Genomic DNA, 20,546 nt, shown 5'->3' with positions numbered 1-20,546 from the left:
AAAACATTTTATTTTGTTCTTTTTTGTTGCTCTGAAAAGTAAAAAGTGCAAAATATTTCACTCTAAAATGTAGTGGAGTAAAATATGCATACATTTGAAATATCAGGACTAAAGTATAGAGCAGGTACCTCACAATGGTACTGAAGTGTATTTAGTTGAATAAATGTACTTAGTACTTAGCTACATTCCCCATTTGTAATAAAATCAAATATTGAACTCCTCCAAATGGAATGGAATGCCAATCATGTGAACTGTTCTATGTTAACTGCTATAGAGAGACAACTCTGCTGGAATGAGAGAACGATATATTGAACAGTGTATTCGATTGCGTTCCATCCTGTGTTAACTGTATCGTAATGCAGTGCTATTTCAGCTTTAAATAGGCTCTTGATAATGTGAGTTTGAAGCAACAGGAGATTTGATTCAGCTATTAGAGCGAAGCCGCCAGTGTGACTTTGTTGGGATTGTTGTCATTTGCAGTATTATGGGATAATATCCTGTCCTCACGTACACATGAACTCACGACTGTTACATGATGCTGAAAATAGTCTTGTGTTTTTCAATTTACTCATTTTCAAAGCTATTCAATCAATCAAGCTTCTTCCTAAAAGCACACACAGAGTCACATTCTCACTCGTTCATTCACTGATCACCAACATGCCAAGCCACTCACTCTCTCTCTCTGATCATGATGCTTCGTGGTCTAATTGCTTCTGTTTGTTCTCATGTAAATGTGTCCCCCTTGAAATACAAGAACAATGTTCAATAAAACAATGAAACGCATCTCAAAGGCAATAACATGCGCTTGTGTGAGAGCGTGTGCCAGTACCAACAGCGTCTATGGTCCTATAATTAGTCATGTGGTATATTGTCGTGCAGCCCGGACAGATGCTCTTCGGTGTATTTCCTACCAAGCGCCCGCTGCGTTTGTTCCAACTACCATAACACTCACAGAAAGTTTGCAAATTGCCCTGACTGAGCACAGCAGTGGAGTAATTTGCTGTTGCTTATGATTGTATCTACTCTGTAATGCTGAGTTGATGCATTCCATCAGCAAGCTTACTCACGCTTTCCTGTTCTTCCGTTTGCTTCCACTCTTTTCATAGAATGAGATACTCTTTGATTCATTTCATAATTGTCCCACAGGTCTTCTTTTGAATCCAGTTTCCAGACCAACAGTTTTGATACATCGCCAAAGATTTTACAAATAGGGAGCATAACAAGAGTTTCAATTTTTAACAATTCAGAAAGAAACTGACTGCAGGTTCACTAACATCAATGAGTTGTTGTCTGGCAATAAAGGCTTAAAATGATGCAAATAGACACACTGAAGTGTGATATACTATTATAGAGCAATCTAAAAAAAGATGACATTCTTTTCTTACATTATTGTTACTACCTTCATACTCTTGTTTTACTTTTGTCAAACAAAACCCAGCCATTCGCCAGGCATGTCTTTAACATTTGATCAGTGCATTGTATTAAAAGCTCCCAGCAATTTTCAACAATTAAAGGTGCTGAACACAAGATTTAGATTTCTGTTGCCTCCATCTGGCTCTCCGCGTGTTGACAGCCACAGCGCCAATGATGCCAATAGAGCCAGCAGTGCTTGGCTGAGTGGGAACAGGAGGTGCGACGCTTTAGCGACAACGCCGTCGGTTGGGACACTGTTGTCGGCTGAAACCGCCGCAAGAGCGCAGTGTAGAGCGGCAGCCGTGAGCAGCACTATGACTACAGTGTGTGGATCTTTTGTTTAATTCTGGCCTTTGGTAGATTTTTCTGATTTAGCAGTCGTTGAAGTTTTTTTAACACGCGTACCCTCCGCCCTGTTCATTTTTATTGCAACTTTTCCAATTAGGCATTACAGATGGATGCCCATGTCAGGTGAAATGCAATTTCAACAGAGATTTCAGAAACTTACATCCATTTGATTCATAAATGAACCCTTTCCAATGTGTTTGTACGCTTTGTAAGATCATTTATTCACAGGAGAGATCCTGACCCTGTTACATGACCTCTGACCTAACTCTTTCTTGTTTGCTGTCAATACACGCAACACAACATATCATCAGCGTTTACACTGGGTTTCCGATTTGGCTGAAGCCCTCTAAATGATTCCGAATTGTACAAGTTTAAATTATTTGCTGTCTAAGCATTTATGACCCACACATCAATACTATCAAAGGATTCCCTACTTTCACTGTTAATATGTCGACTATATCTCACCTTCATCAATCACCTTGCAAAATTGCATGTGTTGCCACCACACCCCGCATTTAATATTGATAAGTTAATCTTGAAAATTGATCGTGATTCCTTAGTTTTGCATTTCAATTATACCAAAGGATCATAAAAGTGAAGAGTTCAAAGGTGAAGTGGGACATAATGTTGAAACGTGATTAGAGGGTCAAGGCAGCGGTATCAGACTAGAATTGATGGTCTTGTGTTGACCTCAAAATATAATTTGGTGAATTACTCATTAGACTGTAATTACTGCCGTTAGGCTTTAGCCTTCTCATTGGCAAACTGAATATTTTACCATGTCAGTTCTAACACATTGCAGATTGCACTGAATAAAAATCAAGATTAGCCAAGAAACTAAGATCAGGTAAGATAAAACCTGATTTACCTCGAGAAATGAGTCAGCCTGCAATACAAAGAGTGGGGAAGAGTGCAAATGTCAAAATGTAAAAGTCTAAGATAACAATAACAACAAGGTGCAAATTAAAAATATATAAAATTCTAAAATCAGGTTCACAAAAGATAGAGGGTGACTGTTAAATTCATGAGAAAACAATATAAGTTTTAAGTCCAATTACTAGAGGTCCACAAGGGAAACAAGTTATCCTTATGTTATCGATATGTATTTGTGTATGATCTGTTATATGTATTTTGCTCTGACATATAAAGACATGAGCATTGATAAATGAAGATGTGATCTTTGACTTTTAGCTGTAATTTACAGTTATCTGGATAGATCTGTGACACAAAGAGAGACCAGATATCCTCAAAGCCTTGAAGTAGCAGGAGTCATGGCAAATACAAAGAGGGGAAAAGGGTGAAAGGAGAGCGACAAAGAGGAGAAAGATAAGGTTCAGACCATTGAACTGCCAGTGATCTCTGTGGGATCTAATCTCTGTCCAGAGGCAGAAAAGCATTGACACCTACCAGAGGGGAAGTGAGGTGACGGGGGTTTTGTCTGTCTGTATGGATGTGATGTGAATTCATTTTGACAAAACACAATTAACGAGACCAAGATTCTACAGCCATGCACACGCATCCCTGTGTGGCTGTACTTAGGCGCAGCGCTGCTTTGAGCTAATGTCAGCGTGTTCATCTAACAATCGAGCAAGAAATCTCTGTCTGTGTGTACATTTCTGTATGTGTCCTTCGCTTATTTCGGAAACCGTCAATCCGATCCACTTTACTTACGTTCAGTATTAATAATCGTTGAATAAAGGCGCTCTGAGAAGCAGCAGGGGCGGGGCTTCAGGGCCCTGCGGCCTGAGTCAGGGGCCAAGTAATCGGCCAGCTCCAAACGGGCACTAGTACACCAGTAATCACAATGCTAACATGCTAATAATGCTAACAACCACTTCGGTGGGGTTAGTATGCTAGCCTAACCTTGTTGCGATGAAAGGTCAGGGGATCACCAAAGTTATTGCAATCCCTCCTAAGGGGAACCATGGATGTCTACCAAAGTTTGTTGAGATATTTCATTGAATAAGTGAAAACTTTGGCCTGTGGGTGGTGCTAGTGAAAAGGTCAAGAGATCACCCAAAGGTTTAGGATTCATCCTGCCCAATCATGTCAATGCCAAGTTCCATGGCAATCCATCCAACTGTTGAGATATATCCATCTGAACTTAGATGGTAGATTGACTCTTGAACTTGGAAATGATCAGCTGACAAAACAAACTCAACTCAAAGTTGACTTATTCGCTTTTTTCAACCATATCACATGGTCCTCATCAGCTGATTACGATTTAGATTGCTTTGTCAGCTTCTCTTTTTAAAGTCCAGAGTGATTTGTCAACTTAATTATGTAATAAACAGTTTTTGCTCTAATATATTTCTAAAGGGGCATTAAAAACTATTTCAACACTTGATGCAAGAGAAAAACAATGAAAGAGGCTCAAATCAGTCAATCATCGGCAATAAACAAGGGGCCCTTTGAAATAAACCTATAAAGGTGCTGAAGGATGCTGGGAAATGCAGTGAGGTCATAATGTAAATTGACCCTTGACAATGTGTGTGCATTGTGCATGGGATTGTGCATATGCTTCGTATTGCTCATGGAAATCTTTAATTTCACGAATTTACTGTATTCCGACAATTAATCCAGGATGAATACAGTTTATAATCAGGCAAGGGGCTAATTTAGTTCAGCCAATAACACTGTGATGGCAGTTTTCATAAGAAAGCTGAGAGACTGTTACACTAGTATGAACCTCATCCTGACAGAACTAATTACCTGCCTGCTGATTATAGGGCATCCGTCCAAAGAGAATACATTTTCTGCCAAGAGCACTCACTTTAAGCAGTGAATTAATGCATTTTTTTATGTGGCACTCTCAAATAATTTAGGAGATTTGCATTGGAATTAATTTGATGTTACACTGAACTTCTTGATAAATTTGCAGTCATCATTCATCGGCTCATTAAGCTGAGATGGAAGTAGACATTAAACTTGCGGATATTTGTGGCCTTGCTTTGCAAAATAAGCCTCTTAATATTACCCCTGGGGCGAATGGATTTAATATACGGTACTTTATTTCAGACAGACAGTGAATCTGTGTTAACTGCCACTACTGTGACTGTAGTCAACACAGAGGTCCATTTCAATTACATTAAACCTGACTTGACCAAGATAAAAGCCCAGAAATAAAGACATAATTACAGCCAGTAAGTTTTCGTCAAACCTAATGCAGAGATAATCAGAATGGTTGATGAATGGCGGTACAGATGATTCAAAATAACCATTTTTTCTTTGAAAGACACCCACAAAAGGCTCCACATTTCTTAAGGTTCTACCACTGAATAAGTAAACATTGGTCAGAGCGATCACAAACTGTAACGGTGTATGAGAGCAATGCTGCCGTGTGTAACCTGGTGGTTCTTTCATAAGTCTACATCTGTGCTCTGTTTTATTTTTCTACTCAACAGTTCAATAATTCACACTTTAGTTACAGGTCAATAACATAATCAGCTGCAGCAGCCCTCTTTATGCCAATGGATCAAGGTCTACTACACTTTCTGTTAGGCAGTGAATTGTTAAAGACTCACACCAAACCTCTTAAGTCAGCTCATTAAGACAGCAGGGTGTGAAACAAAGACATTTTGTCATTGCTGATTTTGCCTTGATTTTTCACACATTGATACCAATTCGATACCTCTTAAGATGCTTATAAACATATTTCCTGAGATAAACAATTATGGATTTTCTGTTCAAATCTTGCCAGACTTACAATCTCTCTGTTTTGTTTCCTGTCACTCCTCTATAGTTATCTAATACAAGTATAAAATACTCAAAAAATGAATGTGAACCAAAACATTTCAGCAAGTACTGGCTACAGGTCAGTTACCACTGATGCGTATTGCCACATCACAAAAATGTAATTTATGTTGCTTTAGATGGGATATTTATATCGATACATTATAATGATCTAAGTTTTGTCTTTCTGTCCCTCCAGACGATGAGCAGTCGTTTTTTCCCCCACGGCGTCATCCTCACTGATGCCATTCTCAGTCTGGATGAAGACTCGGTTCTCTCAACAAATGAGGTGAGTCGCTGGTGACTAGTCAACCACTTGGCCTGCCATTGACCTTTACAAACTGAGACACTGATGCTTTATCAAGAAAATGAGGTGAATCAGCTACATTCCCAAGACACAAGGCAACCAAAACACCATTATCAGACATCTGATCTGATCAGACACCAAAAACAGACCAAGAAACTTCACATTACCTTTTGTGATTAGAAATGAACAAATACGGGACTTTCACCCAGGTGACCTCTGATGGTGTAAACATTTACTTTATGCTTTTTCCGTAAGGTTGTTTTCTGTAAGGTTGTTGTCCGTAACACTTTTTTCCCTATAGTTGTTTTCTGTGGGTGGTTTTCTGTAATGTTATGTAAGGAAGTCCCCTAAGAGCAGTTGTTGTTTATTTATGGTTACGTTTTTATGTTGTAACGTCACACTGTTACGTTTTTATGTAATGTTACGTTGTTACGTTATGTTGTTACGTTACGTTGTTACGTTACGTTGTTACGTTACGTTGTTACGTTACGTTGTTACGTTGTTACGTTGTTGCGCTGTTACGTTGTTACGCTGTTACGTTGTTACGCTGTTACGTTGTTACGCTGTTACGTTACGCTGTTACGTTACGCTGTTACGTTACGCTGTTACGTTACGCTGTTACGTTACGCTGTTACGTTACGCTGTTACGTTACGCTGTTACGTTACGTTACATTGTTATGTAGTTTTCTTGCCGAAACCTAACCAATCTTTTCACCACGTTAACCATGTGTCATTGCCAACATTTATTCTAATGACTGTATTGTTTTATTTGTAGATAGCAACTGGCAATTATTTTTTGATTGCCGGAATGCAAACTATCACTGGCAGATTTAATCAGATGTAGCTAGCTCGCTAATTACCGGTAAGATAACATTAGCTTCATGTTGGTTGGTGGCAGGTGACTTAAAAATGAAGCATGTCCGAGGCAAAACGTCAACTCTAGTATTATAAGTATTTCATCCTGACGTTTCCCTGTTCGGCTGATTAGCTTACAGACTGTTCTTCATACATAGTTCACGTTTTACATAATAAGAAGAAAGGCATTTAGGAAGAGGACTAACCGAAGTGTTCGACCGACAAAACAAACTCAGATGATGTTGCTTTTGCTGGAGTTTAAACTTTTGAAAAGAAGCGTCCGAGTATCATCTAATATGACATGTTGCAAAGTGTGGCAAGTGGGCACAAACATAGAAATACATTTTTGTACTTTTGCCCGAATTTCTAGAGGTGTTTTTCAACTTTCGGAACAACTGACTCTACGTTAATTGTTTTTAAATCTCCTTTTCTTTTGCCTTATGTTTTGATGCTTTTAATGGTTTTATGTGAAGCACTTTGAATTACCTTGTTGTTGAAATGTGCTGTACAAATAAACTTGCCTTGCCTTGCCTTACAGTCTTTGCCAGCTTTTGGCAAAAGGTGGTGATGTCTTAACACCGTATTGATCCTTTCCCATATTAGGCAGTCAGTCCACGCTCAGTCATGAATACCATTCATTACAAATGAATTGCCAAACATTGCGATGGCCACTGAACTAGGGGAAGAAAATGTGCTTTGCCTTTAAAGGACATTTACAAATGCAGCAGATAAAAATGAACCAAGTTTAGCAAAGCAAGAAAGTGCAACAGATTAAAAATACAAAAGACAGAGATGTCGATATCGTGGAGGCTCAGTGATTTGCCAGGATGCTCTAGACAGCCTTGATTAAAATAAGTGTGATGTGGTGTTCGAATAATCGTTTTAATTAAACTAAACACGGAGGAAAGAAAAGGAGAGAGAGGTTGGTAGGGTAAAGAGGACATGGAAGAGTAGAGTAATGAGGACAGGGTAGGAAATTATAAGAAAAGACAAGATAGGAAAACACCAGATAAAAGATAAATATGAGAGAATGAAAAGAAGCCAAGGGAAGGGAAAGAAGAGAGAAGTGCACAGGAGAAAAGATCAGTGGTAGCAAAAGGGGAAAATGTAAGGCAATAGAAAAGCAGACAAAAGGATAGAAAGCAAAGGAAATAGGGAAAGAAGAGCAGAGAAGCACATTGAAGAGGGTATTTTACGAGAGCCATTACCTCTGTGTCTGTATCATTACACTGTCCAAACTCCTCTTTGATTAAAGTCTCACTTGTTACTTAAGAGAGAGGATGGGACACACCCCAATGCTTTGTTAGAGTGACACTTTTTTTTAAAGACAAATTACAAACCAGTGAATTGTCTAAAGAGAGGAAATAATGTTTCAATTCACCCTTTTTTTTAATCAAGACTTTGACATGTTAGCAGAGTTAATGGTGTGATTCCTTCGGCTTTGAAAATACTGCAACTTAAAAAAGAGGCAAACGAATTAACCAGGCCAATACATATATTACATTTACATTCTTTTTCTTCTTTTCAGATTTTCGAAATTGGTATATAATTAAGGTTTGTAGATCTAGTTTTTTTTTATCAAGGTGTTGAAGTGACACTTTGTAGAACCACAAAACTCATTAGTTAATTGTTTTTAATATAAACTAGCAGTAAATCAGTTCTTAATACAGGTCTGATTAAGCTGAGGGACAGTTAGCAATAATTAAAATAAAATAATGCTGGATTAAATAAATGTGTTACCTCTAACACATTTCTACATTCTACCTGTGTAGATATACTTTAGGCAATTTCCATTCAGCATGGGTCAGACTCCACCACTAACAATGAACAACCCAATATAAATACATTTAATGTCTATTTCGGGTAAAATAAATGTAACAAAAATAAAGTTTCATATGTTTTAGACCTAAAAAGCAACAAAAATAAAAATGATCAGGAACAGCTCATCTGAGATGCTCAGTGAGTGCTTCTACTTTGAGAGTCATCACAAGTAGCAGCCTCGTTTCTCTCCAGCTTTTCAGCGAGTAAAAGATGCGATCCATAATGGATTGTGAAGCCCAATGAGCCCAAGAGATCCAATGTATCTTTAAACTGAGATGTTTTATTGATGGCAGCGAGTCAATGTTCACCTTTTCTACGCTGCCAGGATCACAATTACACTTTATTGCACTACAATTTGTGGCACAGCAATATGAGCAAGTTTGTACAACTAAACTTTTATGGGCGCACAGCTTGTTTTATGAAACGTGGAAGAAGAAGAAAAAGAAGATGTCAGAGAGAGAGAGAGAGAGAGAGAGAGAGATCATGAAGGGGAAGTAGAGGGAATCTTTGCTGTGCTCACTAACCCGTTCCTCTAATTGCCCTTCTAACATGGCGAGGGGATTTATTGAAAGGAGATGAAACATGTCAAGTGAGTGAAAATGTGCAAGAGAGAACATTACGCTTTTAATAGGACTTTTCATATTATAATACCTCAGTGGAAGAATGGCTGTGCCAATTTCATAATTACATTGTTTCAGCTCATTAAATGTATGATTATTCCATGAAGAGAGATTAGAGAGGGGAATACGACTGGAAAAACCTGACAAAGCTTTAGTCTCTTATTGGGCGGCCAAGCATACTGCAGATTTGTGCCCTTTGGAAGACTTTTTCAAGATGGTGGATGTGGAAATAGTTCCTCAACAGCAATGGCTGAATATGTATCCTCTTGTCATTCAGGGGCCTGTCTATGTTGCAGGGTGAGGGCAGGTTTCAGCAGTGGCCGAAGAAGCATTCAGATCCTTCACCTAAAAGTACTAATACGCAGCTATGAAAATATAGCATACAGTGGAAAATATTCACACTATATGTACAGTAACAAAAAAAACCATTAAGAATAGAATAGAACTGTGTGCTATTCTCACTAAGTAAATAGAAGGCAGTGAAGAGGGGTTTCCTTAAGAGGAGACAAGCTCCAATTAGCTTGTGAAATGAAAGACTTCTGCATGAGAAAGTCCAGTTTGTAAATGTATGGAAAATATTCACACTATATGTACAGTAAGAAAAAAAACATTAAGAATAGAATAGAACTGATTAGAATAATATCAACAGTATGTGCGACACTGAAGTCACACATGCACATGTTAACTGTGAGGGAGCATGGGGGATTTTAACACAGTTCCCTGCATTGTTTTCACAAATTCACAACCTTTTTTCACAGATTTACAGAGGGTGATATACATCACATATCTTGTCATCTGAGCCCACACTTAAGCCGAGTTAGGGGCATAAATGTTTTTTATTATTGTTAAGACAAACCTCAAACCTCCAACAAAGAGAATCAAGGCTACCTCACCTTACCCTCCTGTTGAGCAAAGGAGAACTCCGATGTACACTGCATGCATTCATATGTGTGACCCGTGTGTACCTTTTAGTGCATGTCAGCAAAGTCAGCTTTCGCTCACGGCCACCACTCTGCACTGCTCTCATAGGGCAGAGGTGGTGGCAGCGCAAAAAAAATTAAAAATAGTTTGCACTGTTAGTGCTGTTAGCACCGTTAGCTGCGAGCCGCCGGCACAGACATCGCTATGTTCGGAGCCTTGAGAGGCAATAGATATGCTCTGAATATCCTGAAGATCGAATTCAGCACCTTGAAGACAAACCTCCAACAACTCACACACTAAACTTCCCGTGTTGGTATTTCGAGCTCTCACTGTCAGGAGCCATAAGCAATCGATTCAAATAAACTCGAGTTCAGGGCAGATAATGGAAAGTTTGACATTATTCTGTGTAAATGTTGGCAAACACTCGAGGCCACACGTAACCACACACCACAGAGATGTACCTGGTGAGAACAGCTGTAATTCAAAAGATGCCCTGAACTACAAACCTGCAGTAGCCGCTTGTGGCCACAGTGTGGTCCTTCCGCCCCAGCTGGTTGTCCTGGATCTCGCCGAGACTGTTGGTAAAGCTTCAGCAAAGCCACAGCGCTCCAAACCTGCTGGATGCGAGCTCAGTTTAAGACACATTTTCCTCACTTTCAGATGGTAGTTGACAGTGAGAGCGCCGCAGTGGCATCGCTCCACATGGAGCAAAAAAGAAACAAACAAAAAAATCGGATTGAAAACTCCTCAAAACATATTGGAAAAAGACCACATACTGAGGGAGGACAGGCTCTACAATGTGATGTAAGGCAAGGCAAGTTTATTTGTATAGCACATTTCAACAACAAGGTAATTCAAAGTGCTTCACAAAAAACCATTAAAAGCATCAAAACACAAGGCAAAAGAAAAGGAGATTTAAAAACAATTAAGAACATTCATTAAAACATTAGAAAACAGTGTAAGAAATAAAATGCAGCAGTAAAATGCAGAAATGCAGGAAATTGATTAATATATGAATTGAATGTGGTTCAATTAAAGGCAGCAGCAAACAGAAAGGTCTTCAATCTTGATTTAAATGAGCTGAGGGTCTCAGCAGACCTGCAGCTTTCTGGGACTTTGTTCCAGATATGTGGAGCAGAAAAACTGAACGCTGCTTCTCCATGTTTAGTTCTGACTCTGGGAACAGAAAGTAGACCGGTCCCAGACGACCTGAGGGGTCGGGATGGTTCATAAGGTAGCAGCAGATCAGAGATGTATTTTGGCCCTAAACCATTCAGTGCTTTGTAAACCAACAGCAGGATTTTAAAGTCAATCCTGTTGAGACATAAGTCCTCTAATCCTTGATATATTCTTCCGGTGATAGTAGGCTGATTTTGTAATTGTCTTGATATGGCTGTTCAGGTTGAGATGTAGCTTCTTTTCATCTGATAACATTGGACATGTTAAATCCAAATGTCAGGAGAGATTTGTCACAGATCTATTGCTGGATTGACCCCCTGCTCCCTGGATAAATTGTGGCCTTGTAGAATCTATTAGTATGTATCACACACACACACACACACACACACACACACACACACACACACACACACACACACACACACACAAACACAAACACAAACACACACACACACACACACACAAACACAGGCTGTTTAACTTTCAGTCCTCCCTTGAATTCCTCAGTAATTAAGACAGACAGATTATGAATGCAAAAACTCTGGGTTCTGTCACTCTCTCTCTCTCTCTCTCTCTCTCTCTCTCTCTCTCTCTCTCTCTCGTGAGCTCAGACACACAGACACATGCCATTTCACATGATAAAGAACCTTTTAATCTCTGAAGGTTAAATTATATTTGCATGATATCATTAATCCTTCCTGCATAAATGTTGATACATCTGACATATCTCACACACAAGCACACACACATACAGACACACACACACACACTCTGTGTGCACACATTATCAGGGGCTACACTGAGAATGGCAGCTCCAACCTTTCTCTCGGCTTAGCGCTGGCGCTTTACAGTAATTGCTCACGCGATTCATGACAGAAGCCGCGAGGTTTCGCTAAAGCACATCCACTTTCAGTGCTCCCCTCCCCGACGCTGTCTCTCTCTACCTCTACTATTCTCGTAATTAATTTTCTCACCCGGCCCGAGGTGGTGTGTGTGGCTGTGTGTATTACCAAGTATTTCATTATGTGCTGATCCCCTTATTCTCTGTCTGCCTGGACGTCTCAGTGGTGTTTTTGAATTCAAAAGAGGCTCTTTATCAGGTAGCTCAAGCTTCTTCAAGGACACCAGGTGCTCCAGACAAGTGATGTGGAGAAGGAAAGACCAATGTATGGATGAAGAATATGCAGCTCCAGAAGCTGTTAACACCCTCTCGGCAAACACAAGTGTGTTAGAGAATCATACCCAGGCATTTAGATGCCTTTGAGCTGCTCAGGCCTTGTACTGAAGGTGTGTTCGGACTGTGTTGGAGCTGGCGTGTTGTCCTATAGAGTCAATGAAAATTAGAACAGGACCAAACCAGTCTCGGAACACATTGACTGTCGATCTAACGACAATTTAGCGTCTGGGGGCTACGGGCTTTATTTCTGGGGTTCCGGTGTAGCCAGCGCACATCCGGGTCAAGATTTCTTCTTCTGTTTGCCGGTTATTGTTTACAGTCCAATTAGCAACTTGAGACGAGAAAATGGCTTCAAGATGCGATGTCTACGACCAGATTGTTTCACAAGTTGCCAGTTTACGAGCTAATTTTAAGCAAATAAAAAACTGAATTATCATCAGACGGTAGCTGGCGGGTTCCCAGATTGCATTTCGGCCAATGGAGTCCGCCTGATTTGCTCTCCACAGAGACGGTTTTCCGGCATGCAACCACAGCCCACTCAAACGTACTACAAACGGAAAAAAGTCTTCCGACTTTTACTTCTGACAGCTGTTGTCTTTTAGGATCTCTTGTTCTTCAGTGTCTCTTTATTGTTCACGTTATTTAGAAATTAAAGGCCAGGCCTTTTTGTGTTAAAATGGAGAATTCTAACATAAAAGTGTTTATAGTGAATCTCTTGTCATGTACAGACTATAGTGGCATGTGATTTGATGGTAAACATTTCAGGTGGGAGGGAACTGTTCCCAATGCTGAAATGCTATTTGTCAGGTTGTGAAGAAGCAGAGAGGCTGCTTTTTGACGACGTCCTTGCAAACTAAATGCCAGTTGACAGCTATTCTGAATAAGTTGTTTATCTCCTCTCCACGCTGTTTAAATTAGGAAGGATTTTATTTTTATTTTGAAGAGGCTCTCAACATCACTTTGTTTTTTCCTCTCCTGCACCTTTCCTCTTCCTCCTACCGTGTCTCTCCTCCTCCTCATTTTCACCATCTTTTTTTACCCATTTCTTTATTTTCTCAGACTGTATCATGCTCTTCATTTCCCACTGCCCTCGTCTTCTTTTCTTACCTCTGGTGTCTTTCTTTACTTTATGCTCCCACAGGTGGATTTTGCCTTTATTGTATGGCAAAGCTTTCCGGAGCGTATCGTCGGTTATCCAGCCAGAAGCCACTACTGGGACAATTCCAGGTCCCGCTGGGGCTACACCTCCAAATGGACCAATGACTATTCCATGGTCCTTACGGGGGCAGCTTTTTACCACAGGTACTAAACCCACATGATCGACTGATCAGTCAAGCTTTGCGATCGCTGTTCATTTATTTTGTCATTCAAATGATTCGCAATGAACATGAGGTCATCACAATGAAAAACATTCATGAAGACTTGAATTTAACCAAAATACTTGGGTGCATCCAGGAAGTGCGGGACGGTGAATCCACTGTCATTAATTTGCCTTGTTCTGCATAACCTGTCAGGTCGATCTATTCCAACTTCACAGATATACTTATTCCTTCCCCACAAGATACAAACCACATTAATAGCCATCTCTCAACAGTCACATTGCATTTATTATTTTAAGTGTAATAGAGAGGGGAAATGGGATTGTATGATCTTCCTCCACCTCTCTGCTGTCGCTTAAAATGATTGTCAAAACACAAAGCTGGCGCTGAAAGAAAGGAAAAGGTAAACCAAAGTATTGGTAAGCAGAGCGGTAAATTAAATGTAGAAGAGCATCGCTATCTGAACGGATTTGAAGCATCTTGTAATGCAGATAAAAAGCTCCCTCATTGTCCCATTGTGCATCTATTAATCCTTTTGTTATTTAAAACTTCAAATGCCAACAAGATTCATAGAAAAAAATTATAATCGGAGAGTGAAAAGGAAAGAGGGAAAATGTATGGATGTGTGTATGCGAGAGAGAGAGAGAGAGAGAGAGAGAGAGAGCGCACAAGGGACAGCAGACCTCGGCAGGGAGGTAACAGAGTTGACAGTGATCTAGTGCTCCCCTGCTGCCCAAGTGCAACACAGAAACCCTACAGAATAGAACATAATAGAAAGAAGTGCAGCTTTAATGAAAGGAATAAACACACAGTTAACCTCATCTGTCTTATTTCCTTTCTGTGAGTCAGATACTACCACTACCTGTTCACCCACTACGTCCCGGCCAGCCTGCTGACCATGGTGGACCGCATGGCTAATTGCGAAGACATCCTGATGAACTTCCTGGTTTCAGCTGTCACCAAGCAGCCGCCAATCAAAGTCACACAGAAGAAGCAGTACAAGGAAACCATGATGAGCCAGGTAGAGCTTTATTGTCAGCTGTACACACACCACTGACATGTGGTCGTCCTTAAAGTTAAAGCAAAACTGTCCCGGAGCCTATTTTCCCATGTTTTTGTATTTAAGTGACAAATGGGGACAAAAGTTATGGAAATAAAAGGTCCCTCTTTAGCTTATGCTTATGCTTATGCTGTAGGAGAAGTCACGTTGTGGAATCTGAATGTGGAATAGCAACAGGTCTCACTCTTCACAGCATTCTTCCTCTGTTGAAAAATACCAAAGTTACCCTTTAAGACATGGTGATCTCAGCCACAATTTTCATTTTTTTTAAGAATTAAAATGATCAGTCATCAGTGTTATAGGAAATGTTTAATTAAAAGAAAAAAATATCAGGTCGAACAACAAGACCTCGGATTCTCTTGTAAGGTGAGTTTTGTCCCGTTCGTGTTTTTATTACTGTGTATTTACCCTTTAACTGCTCGCTGCTCTGCCAGCACCATCAGCAATTAGCCGCCGACTCGCCGTCAACATGTTGAGAGACGTTGAGAGGCAATTGATCCCAATGCGCCCTTAAAAACATTCTGAAATAAATGATGTCATACCACCAACAGAGCAGTCCAACAGTATAATAAATCCTTTAGGGCAGGCTTCCTGAGTGTTAGAATGTTAAGGAAATAATAATTAGCAAAACGAAATCCGTTATGACCCTCCATCTACAACGGAGTGTTTGTAATGTGTTGAGGCAATGACGCAATAGCAACACCAAGTTTCCATAACTGGAGCCTGTATGTTCACCTCCATGTCGTCTTCGTCCCTGACCTTTGCTTGTACATTTCTGTTTCTCGGCACACGATCGGAGGAACAGTGTGAAACGGTCAACAGGAATGTGTATCTTGCATCATGCATCCTGCATCTTGCATGTGCTATACAGCACAAGACACAAACAACATGGGGACTGCTTTATCATTAATAGTGCACTGGGCACCTTTAAAAGAGGGCTTGACGTTGGTTTTGATATGTTCCACATAGAATAGTTAAATTCCCTGACTCCCTTTTCAAAAATAGAAAAGACGATGAAAAGAGATTCACCTCCTTGTGTTGGATGAATAGTGGAGAGGCTTCAGGCTATGTACAGCCCTGACCTTCTCTGTGGGAGATCCATATATGTCCATGTTGTGTGTGTGTGTGTGTGTGTGTGTGTGTGTTTGTGTGCGTGCGTGCGTGTGTGTGTGTGCGTGCGTGTGTGTGTGTGTGCTTCCTGTGGCCAGCACTATGTCAGCTTTTGATTGATGGCCTGACCACAGGCAGGACGATGACTCGGCAGTATGGACTCAGTGATTAATGTCTTAATTGTGAAGGCAGCAGGGCAAACCTAGATTTACTTCCTCCTTTCCCCGCTCTCGCTTTCTCGCTTCCTTTTTGAGTGTCCCTTCCCCCCTCTCTCACCCCCAATGTGTGCCTTTGCTTGAAGTAAAGTGGAGGAATCGTTTAGGAAACTTGTACCACCAGATTTGAAGCAAAAAGAAGTCAGGACAGACATGTCTTGTCTGATATTTCTCATTCATCCATTCATTTTCTATTCCAAGAGAAGAGATGTTTTATGTTTTGAAGTGCCAAACCATTTCTTTGACTTGATGATTTTATTATTCTACCTGACCCTCTGTAAACCCGGCTGCCACCCTCCTGCTGCACACAGGATGAATCTGCTCCAACTCCACGCCCCCGTGCCACAGCTTATCAAAGGGGTCTGCTGCCCTCCGCTGCCCCCCCCTCCAGCTCATCCACCAGCAGCCACTTGGGGGCCCACCCCTTCCTTCCCTGCTGTCCATCTCAGATAACCAGCTGAGGACACAGAGCAGCAGGAGGCAATAGGATTTTTCGCAAAGCTATTCAGGAAGCTTCAAATGCTGTGACCACTGAGGGGAACAGCGCACAACAACTGCATCGTTCAAATAACTGTTGTTAATAATGTAATATCTCAGTGACATACAGCTCAAAATGAAGGTGACATGAAAGAGCTGAAGTCCATGTTAACAATAAGATGCAATCGACAGCAAGAGCCTCTAAAACAAGTATGCGATATATGATCAGCTGCACCATTTTAGACTCTCCAAATCTCCCAGGTTATGTGTACCACTGCTGTACAGGCAGAGGGAGATAAACAACCTGATAGTTGCAGCCAAAAAGTTGCAAAGCAGGCTGCACTAAAGACACTTTAGTCGATGTTTTCTACCAGTTTGACTTTCTGTGCTGCTGTTTGCAAACGTGCCAGCAACCACTCTGGGGATTCCCACAGAGTGAAACAGCTGGCCCAGGTCGAGCAGCTCTGTCATTGTGATGAACCTGGATTCTCTCGAGGAGCGGGTGGTGAAAACAAATAGCGGGAGATACAGCAGGTGCTACTATGAGCTACGCCTCCTGCCACGTCATGACAAGCTGTCATGATAAGGAGCCGCTTCACCAGCATGGAGGCGCTCCTGTTCGACCCTCACCCGTCAACATCCGCCGTCTTTGCTCATGATGCTGGCGAATAAGTCAGCGTGCCGCTTCTCCGTATGTGTTAATGAGCAATATGGCATCATGTGGTTCGATGGGATAGCAATCAAAATAGTTGTTTCAAGTTTGTTGTGACAATAAAAACAAAATTTGGGAGACAAAGCATTTGTAGTCATGCAAGCATATAGACATCTTTATCAGGTGTTTATATATTCCTTCTTTTCATTATCTTCTTAATAGTATGACAGTACCAGCTGCTACAGAGCTGTGTTGATTGATTCCTTAGTTGCTCTGATACATTTATCCTCCCCCCCCCCCCTCATCTGTCTTTCTCTAAACCCAGGGCTCCAAGTCATCTCGGTGGGCCGACCCAGACCACTTCGCCCAGCGACAGAGCTGCATGAACGCCTTCAGTCGCTGGCTGGGTTTCATGCCCCTGGTGCACTCCCAGATGAGGCTGGACCCCGTGTTGTTCAGGGACCAAGTTTCCATCCTGAGGAAGAAATACAGGGACATTGAGAGGCTGTGATTGCGCAAGGATACACACCAAATCATTGTGTGTGTGTTCGAGAGGTCGTGACCAGAATGCACACACTGAACGTGAACATTTGTGAGGCTATAAAGGAAAACTCACACATGGACACTGGACATAAAAATGATAAAACACGGAGGTACACATAAGTCATTTAACTGCATATTTCTATAGGGGAAAAAAATTATGTATGCAGGGTTGACTGTGCAAACCCGCCATCTGTGACAATACACATGAATATGAATGCATGGATACACATGCAACAATGACCTGGACAACTTCAATACAGTCCTGACCACAGACATACAGTACGTGTTGCATGGTTTGAACAAGACAACTGTACAAGGACCTGAAAATCATATTGTGTTTGAGTAAAAGAAAAAGAGAATCTAAGAGCTATATTTATTGTCGAAGTTGGACTGTTGGCCGTAGAGGAGCACACAATATATTGTTGGACAAGTGGTTAAAAGATTTATGGGTTCAAGGTCGTGTTCATGAAGTCAAAGGATGCACGCTCTGGGGTTACGTATGTAAAGTAAAGACACATTGTGGACAAAGGGGACAAACTGTAGCTTCTGGGTCGGGCCACGTGACAGCCGCTACCACAAAACAGCCGGAGACAATGGCAATATGCCTCTTGTACGCCACTGTAGATTTTCAGCTGCAGCTCTTGCCTGTATGAAGCAAATAGAAAAATAAAATAAAGAGATGTTGTGTTATGAGACAAGAGGCCAGGTTTCAACAGCATTCCTTGCTTCTTTTCTGAATTAATTTATTTTTTGAACACAATTCTACCCTTTCTTACTTTCCAGTTCTTTGAATTGTGTTGTTGTCACTGACTCTTCTTCCAGGTGCACACTATTCAGCTATTTAGACAGATTTCCAATAAGATAGGATAGAAGAGTACACGTAAAAAGAAATACAAAACAGATAAATACATTAAAATGTTGTTTTAGCAACACATGACGCTTTGGGTACATTGAAGACATAAAGAATGCGGACTGTTAGCGGAGCGGGTGTGCATTACAATGTATCTTTGTTCTGGCTGCTCCTGCAGCATACAGCATAGGGTTGTGTGAGTCGCAGCCATAACAAGACAGTGCGCCTTTGTGTTGGGATTACGTGGGATTGTTGTTGTTCAGTTTTTTGAACCAAGCAAAACTTCATTCAGTCTGCTACGAATTGCTCTGTCTTGTCGGCTATTATCAAAGGACCCTGATGACAGGAGACAAATAATGGAAATGTGAAAAACTAAAATGCCAAAATTGTCATTGGCACTCAATAAGGTATTTCCTGTATATCGGTAGTTTGATTAGGAAATATATACACTTTACAACCAATTTCTGTGTAAAAGGGCCATGCACACCTCGCTTAAAAAAATAAAAACAGAAAACTGGATTTATTTCAACATTTGTTGAGCGGATCTCTGTGGTGCATATTCACCACTTACACGCTGCTTTCAGCCCTGATGTAGCCGTGTAATGAACAATCCCACTCCTGTTCTTGGCAAGACCTGCCCTGCGTATCTGGTTGAGGTCAGTGGCCTTGCTTGAGGTTAGGCATTGACCTCAAGCAATGACCATTGGCTTTCTGGTACCTCGCGGCATCATTCCCTAAAAAACTAAAAAACTGTGACCGATTTGTTGCCTGTGTTTTTCTCCAACCTATTTTCGATGGAACACCGGTCACTTCTGTGTGACAAAAAGCCTTGACGGTTGCGTTCCCATGAAAACCGCACTCACGGGGGACTCGTTAAGTATGACGGCTACAGTAGCTTGGGAAATAGCACTGTGGTGCACTGAATTTGCTGAATTGATCAGACCACAAATGAGACAAGAATTAGCCAGATAGAGCACCCCCGCGATCCCGCCGCCTCCTACCTCGCTGCTGGGAGACGACTTCACCGGGAGGAGAGCGGACGACAGCTGAGCCGGACCTGAAGTGAGAGGCTGCAACTCAAATTCAGCCCGCAGTGACCCCCGGTATTTGGGTTCGCTGGTTAATTGATCAAATTCAGTGCCCCATTGTGCCAACGACAGACAGGGCAGGTCTAGATTACTGATTATTCTTTTCAAAGTGATAGCAACATTTTGAGATATAACCTGCTGCTCACTGATGTTTTCTGCCAACATCCAACCAGTAGGAGTCACGAGTACAGAGACAAGGTCACAATCCCCTCCTGGCTTCTCATCAAGTAGAACATACGCCCAAGCTTAAGCTCTGCTGCAAGGAATTGAACGTCTCTGCAATGATAGGTGAGCGTTTTGGGTGCTTTTATTTTTTGGTTTACAAAAGATGCTTGTTTGAACTTTCTTACAAGCTTTTCAGTTTCAATCATGGCAAGAATACGTAGCAGACGTGTGAAGGAACCTGTATGTGTGTGGTGCTGTCCTGAGGTCAGTGTTGAACAAGTCTTAACTTGTGCTGCACTGTGCTTCACATCGGTGTGAAAACAGCCTTAGAAACGGCCGCTACATCACATCGGCAGTTGTCTTCGACTGAATGATCCTTTGGACAACAAGCAGAACAATCGCTAACCTTCCATGATAAATAAAAGTTTAACAATTGCATCAATGTCTGACACCAATGAGTATAGATTTCAGAAACATGCCGCACACACAGCCACAGCACTTTCATGTATGGAGGATTGTTCCCATGACCATATGGAGCCAATCAACCATATTTCCCTCATCCCCTGTCATTCTTCATTTGTCTTTCCCTTCATCTGTCATTGATTTTTTCCCCTCTCACCGTTCTTCTCCACCCTCCTCTCAGACACAATGATTATAATCATCTGATCTCGCTTTTTTTCTAGTTTTCCCCGTA

General features: G+C 41.2%; 1 protein-coding gene across 1 annotated transcript in view; it reads left to right on the top strand.

The window, feature by feature from the left end:
• Positions 1-17,717, top strand: part of LOC306793153 (exostosin-1) — a gene marked incomplete at both ends in the record, with an annotated part of 194,983 nt that extends 177,266 nt beyond the window's left edge. Inside the window, 4 exons of the mRNA XM_079290633.1 lie at positions 5,693-5,782; positions 13,515-13,675; positions 14,542-14,713; positions 17,532-17,717. Of these exons, the coding sequence (XP_079146759.1) occupies positions 5,693-5,782; positions 13,515-13,675; positions 14,542-14,713; positions 17,532-17,717 (609 nt within the window). The remainder of the gene's footprint in view (positions 1-5,692; positions 5,783-13,514; positions 13,676-14,541; positions 14,714-17,531) is intronic.
• Between the last annotated feature and the right edge of the window lie 2,829 nt (positions 17,718-20,546).

The sequence above is a fragment of the Melanostigma gelatinosum genome (assembly GCF_949748355.1).
Source record: "Melanostigma gelatinosum genome assembly, chromosome: 19".
NCBI classification, from domain to species: Eukaryota; Metazoa; Chordata; class Actinopteri; order Perciformes; family Zoarcidae; genus Melanostigma; species Melanostigma gelatinosum.
The sequence above is the reverse complement of the archived record's forward strand: the minus strand, read 5'-3'. Positions and strand labels throughout refer to the sequence as shown.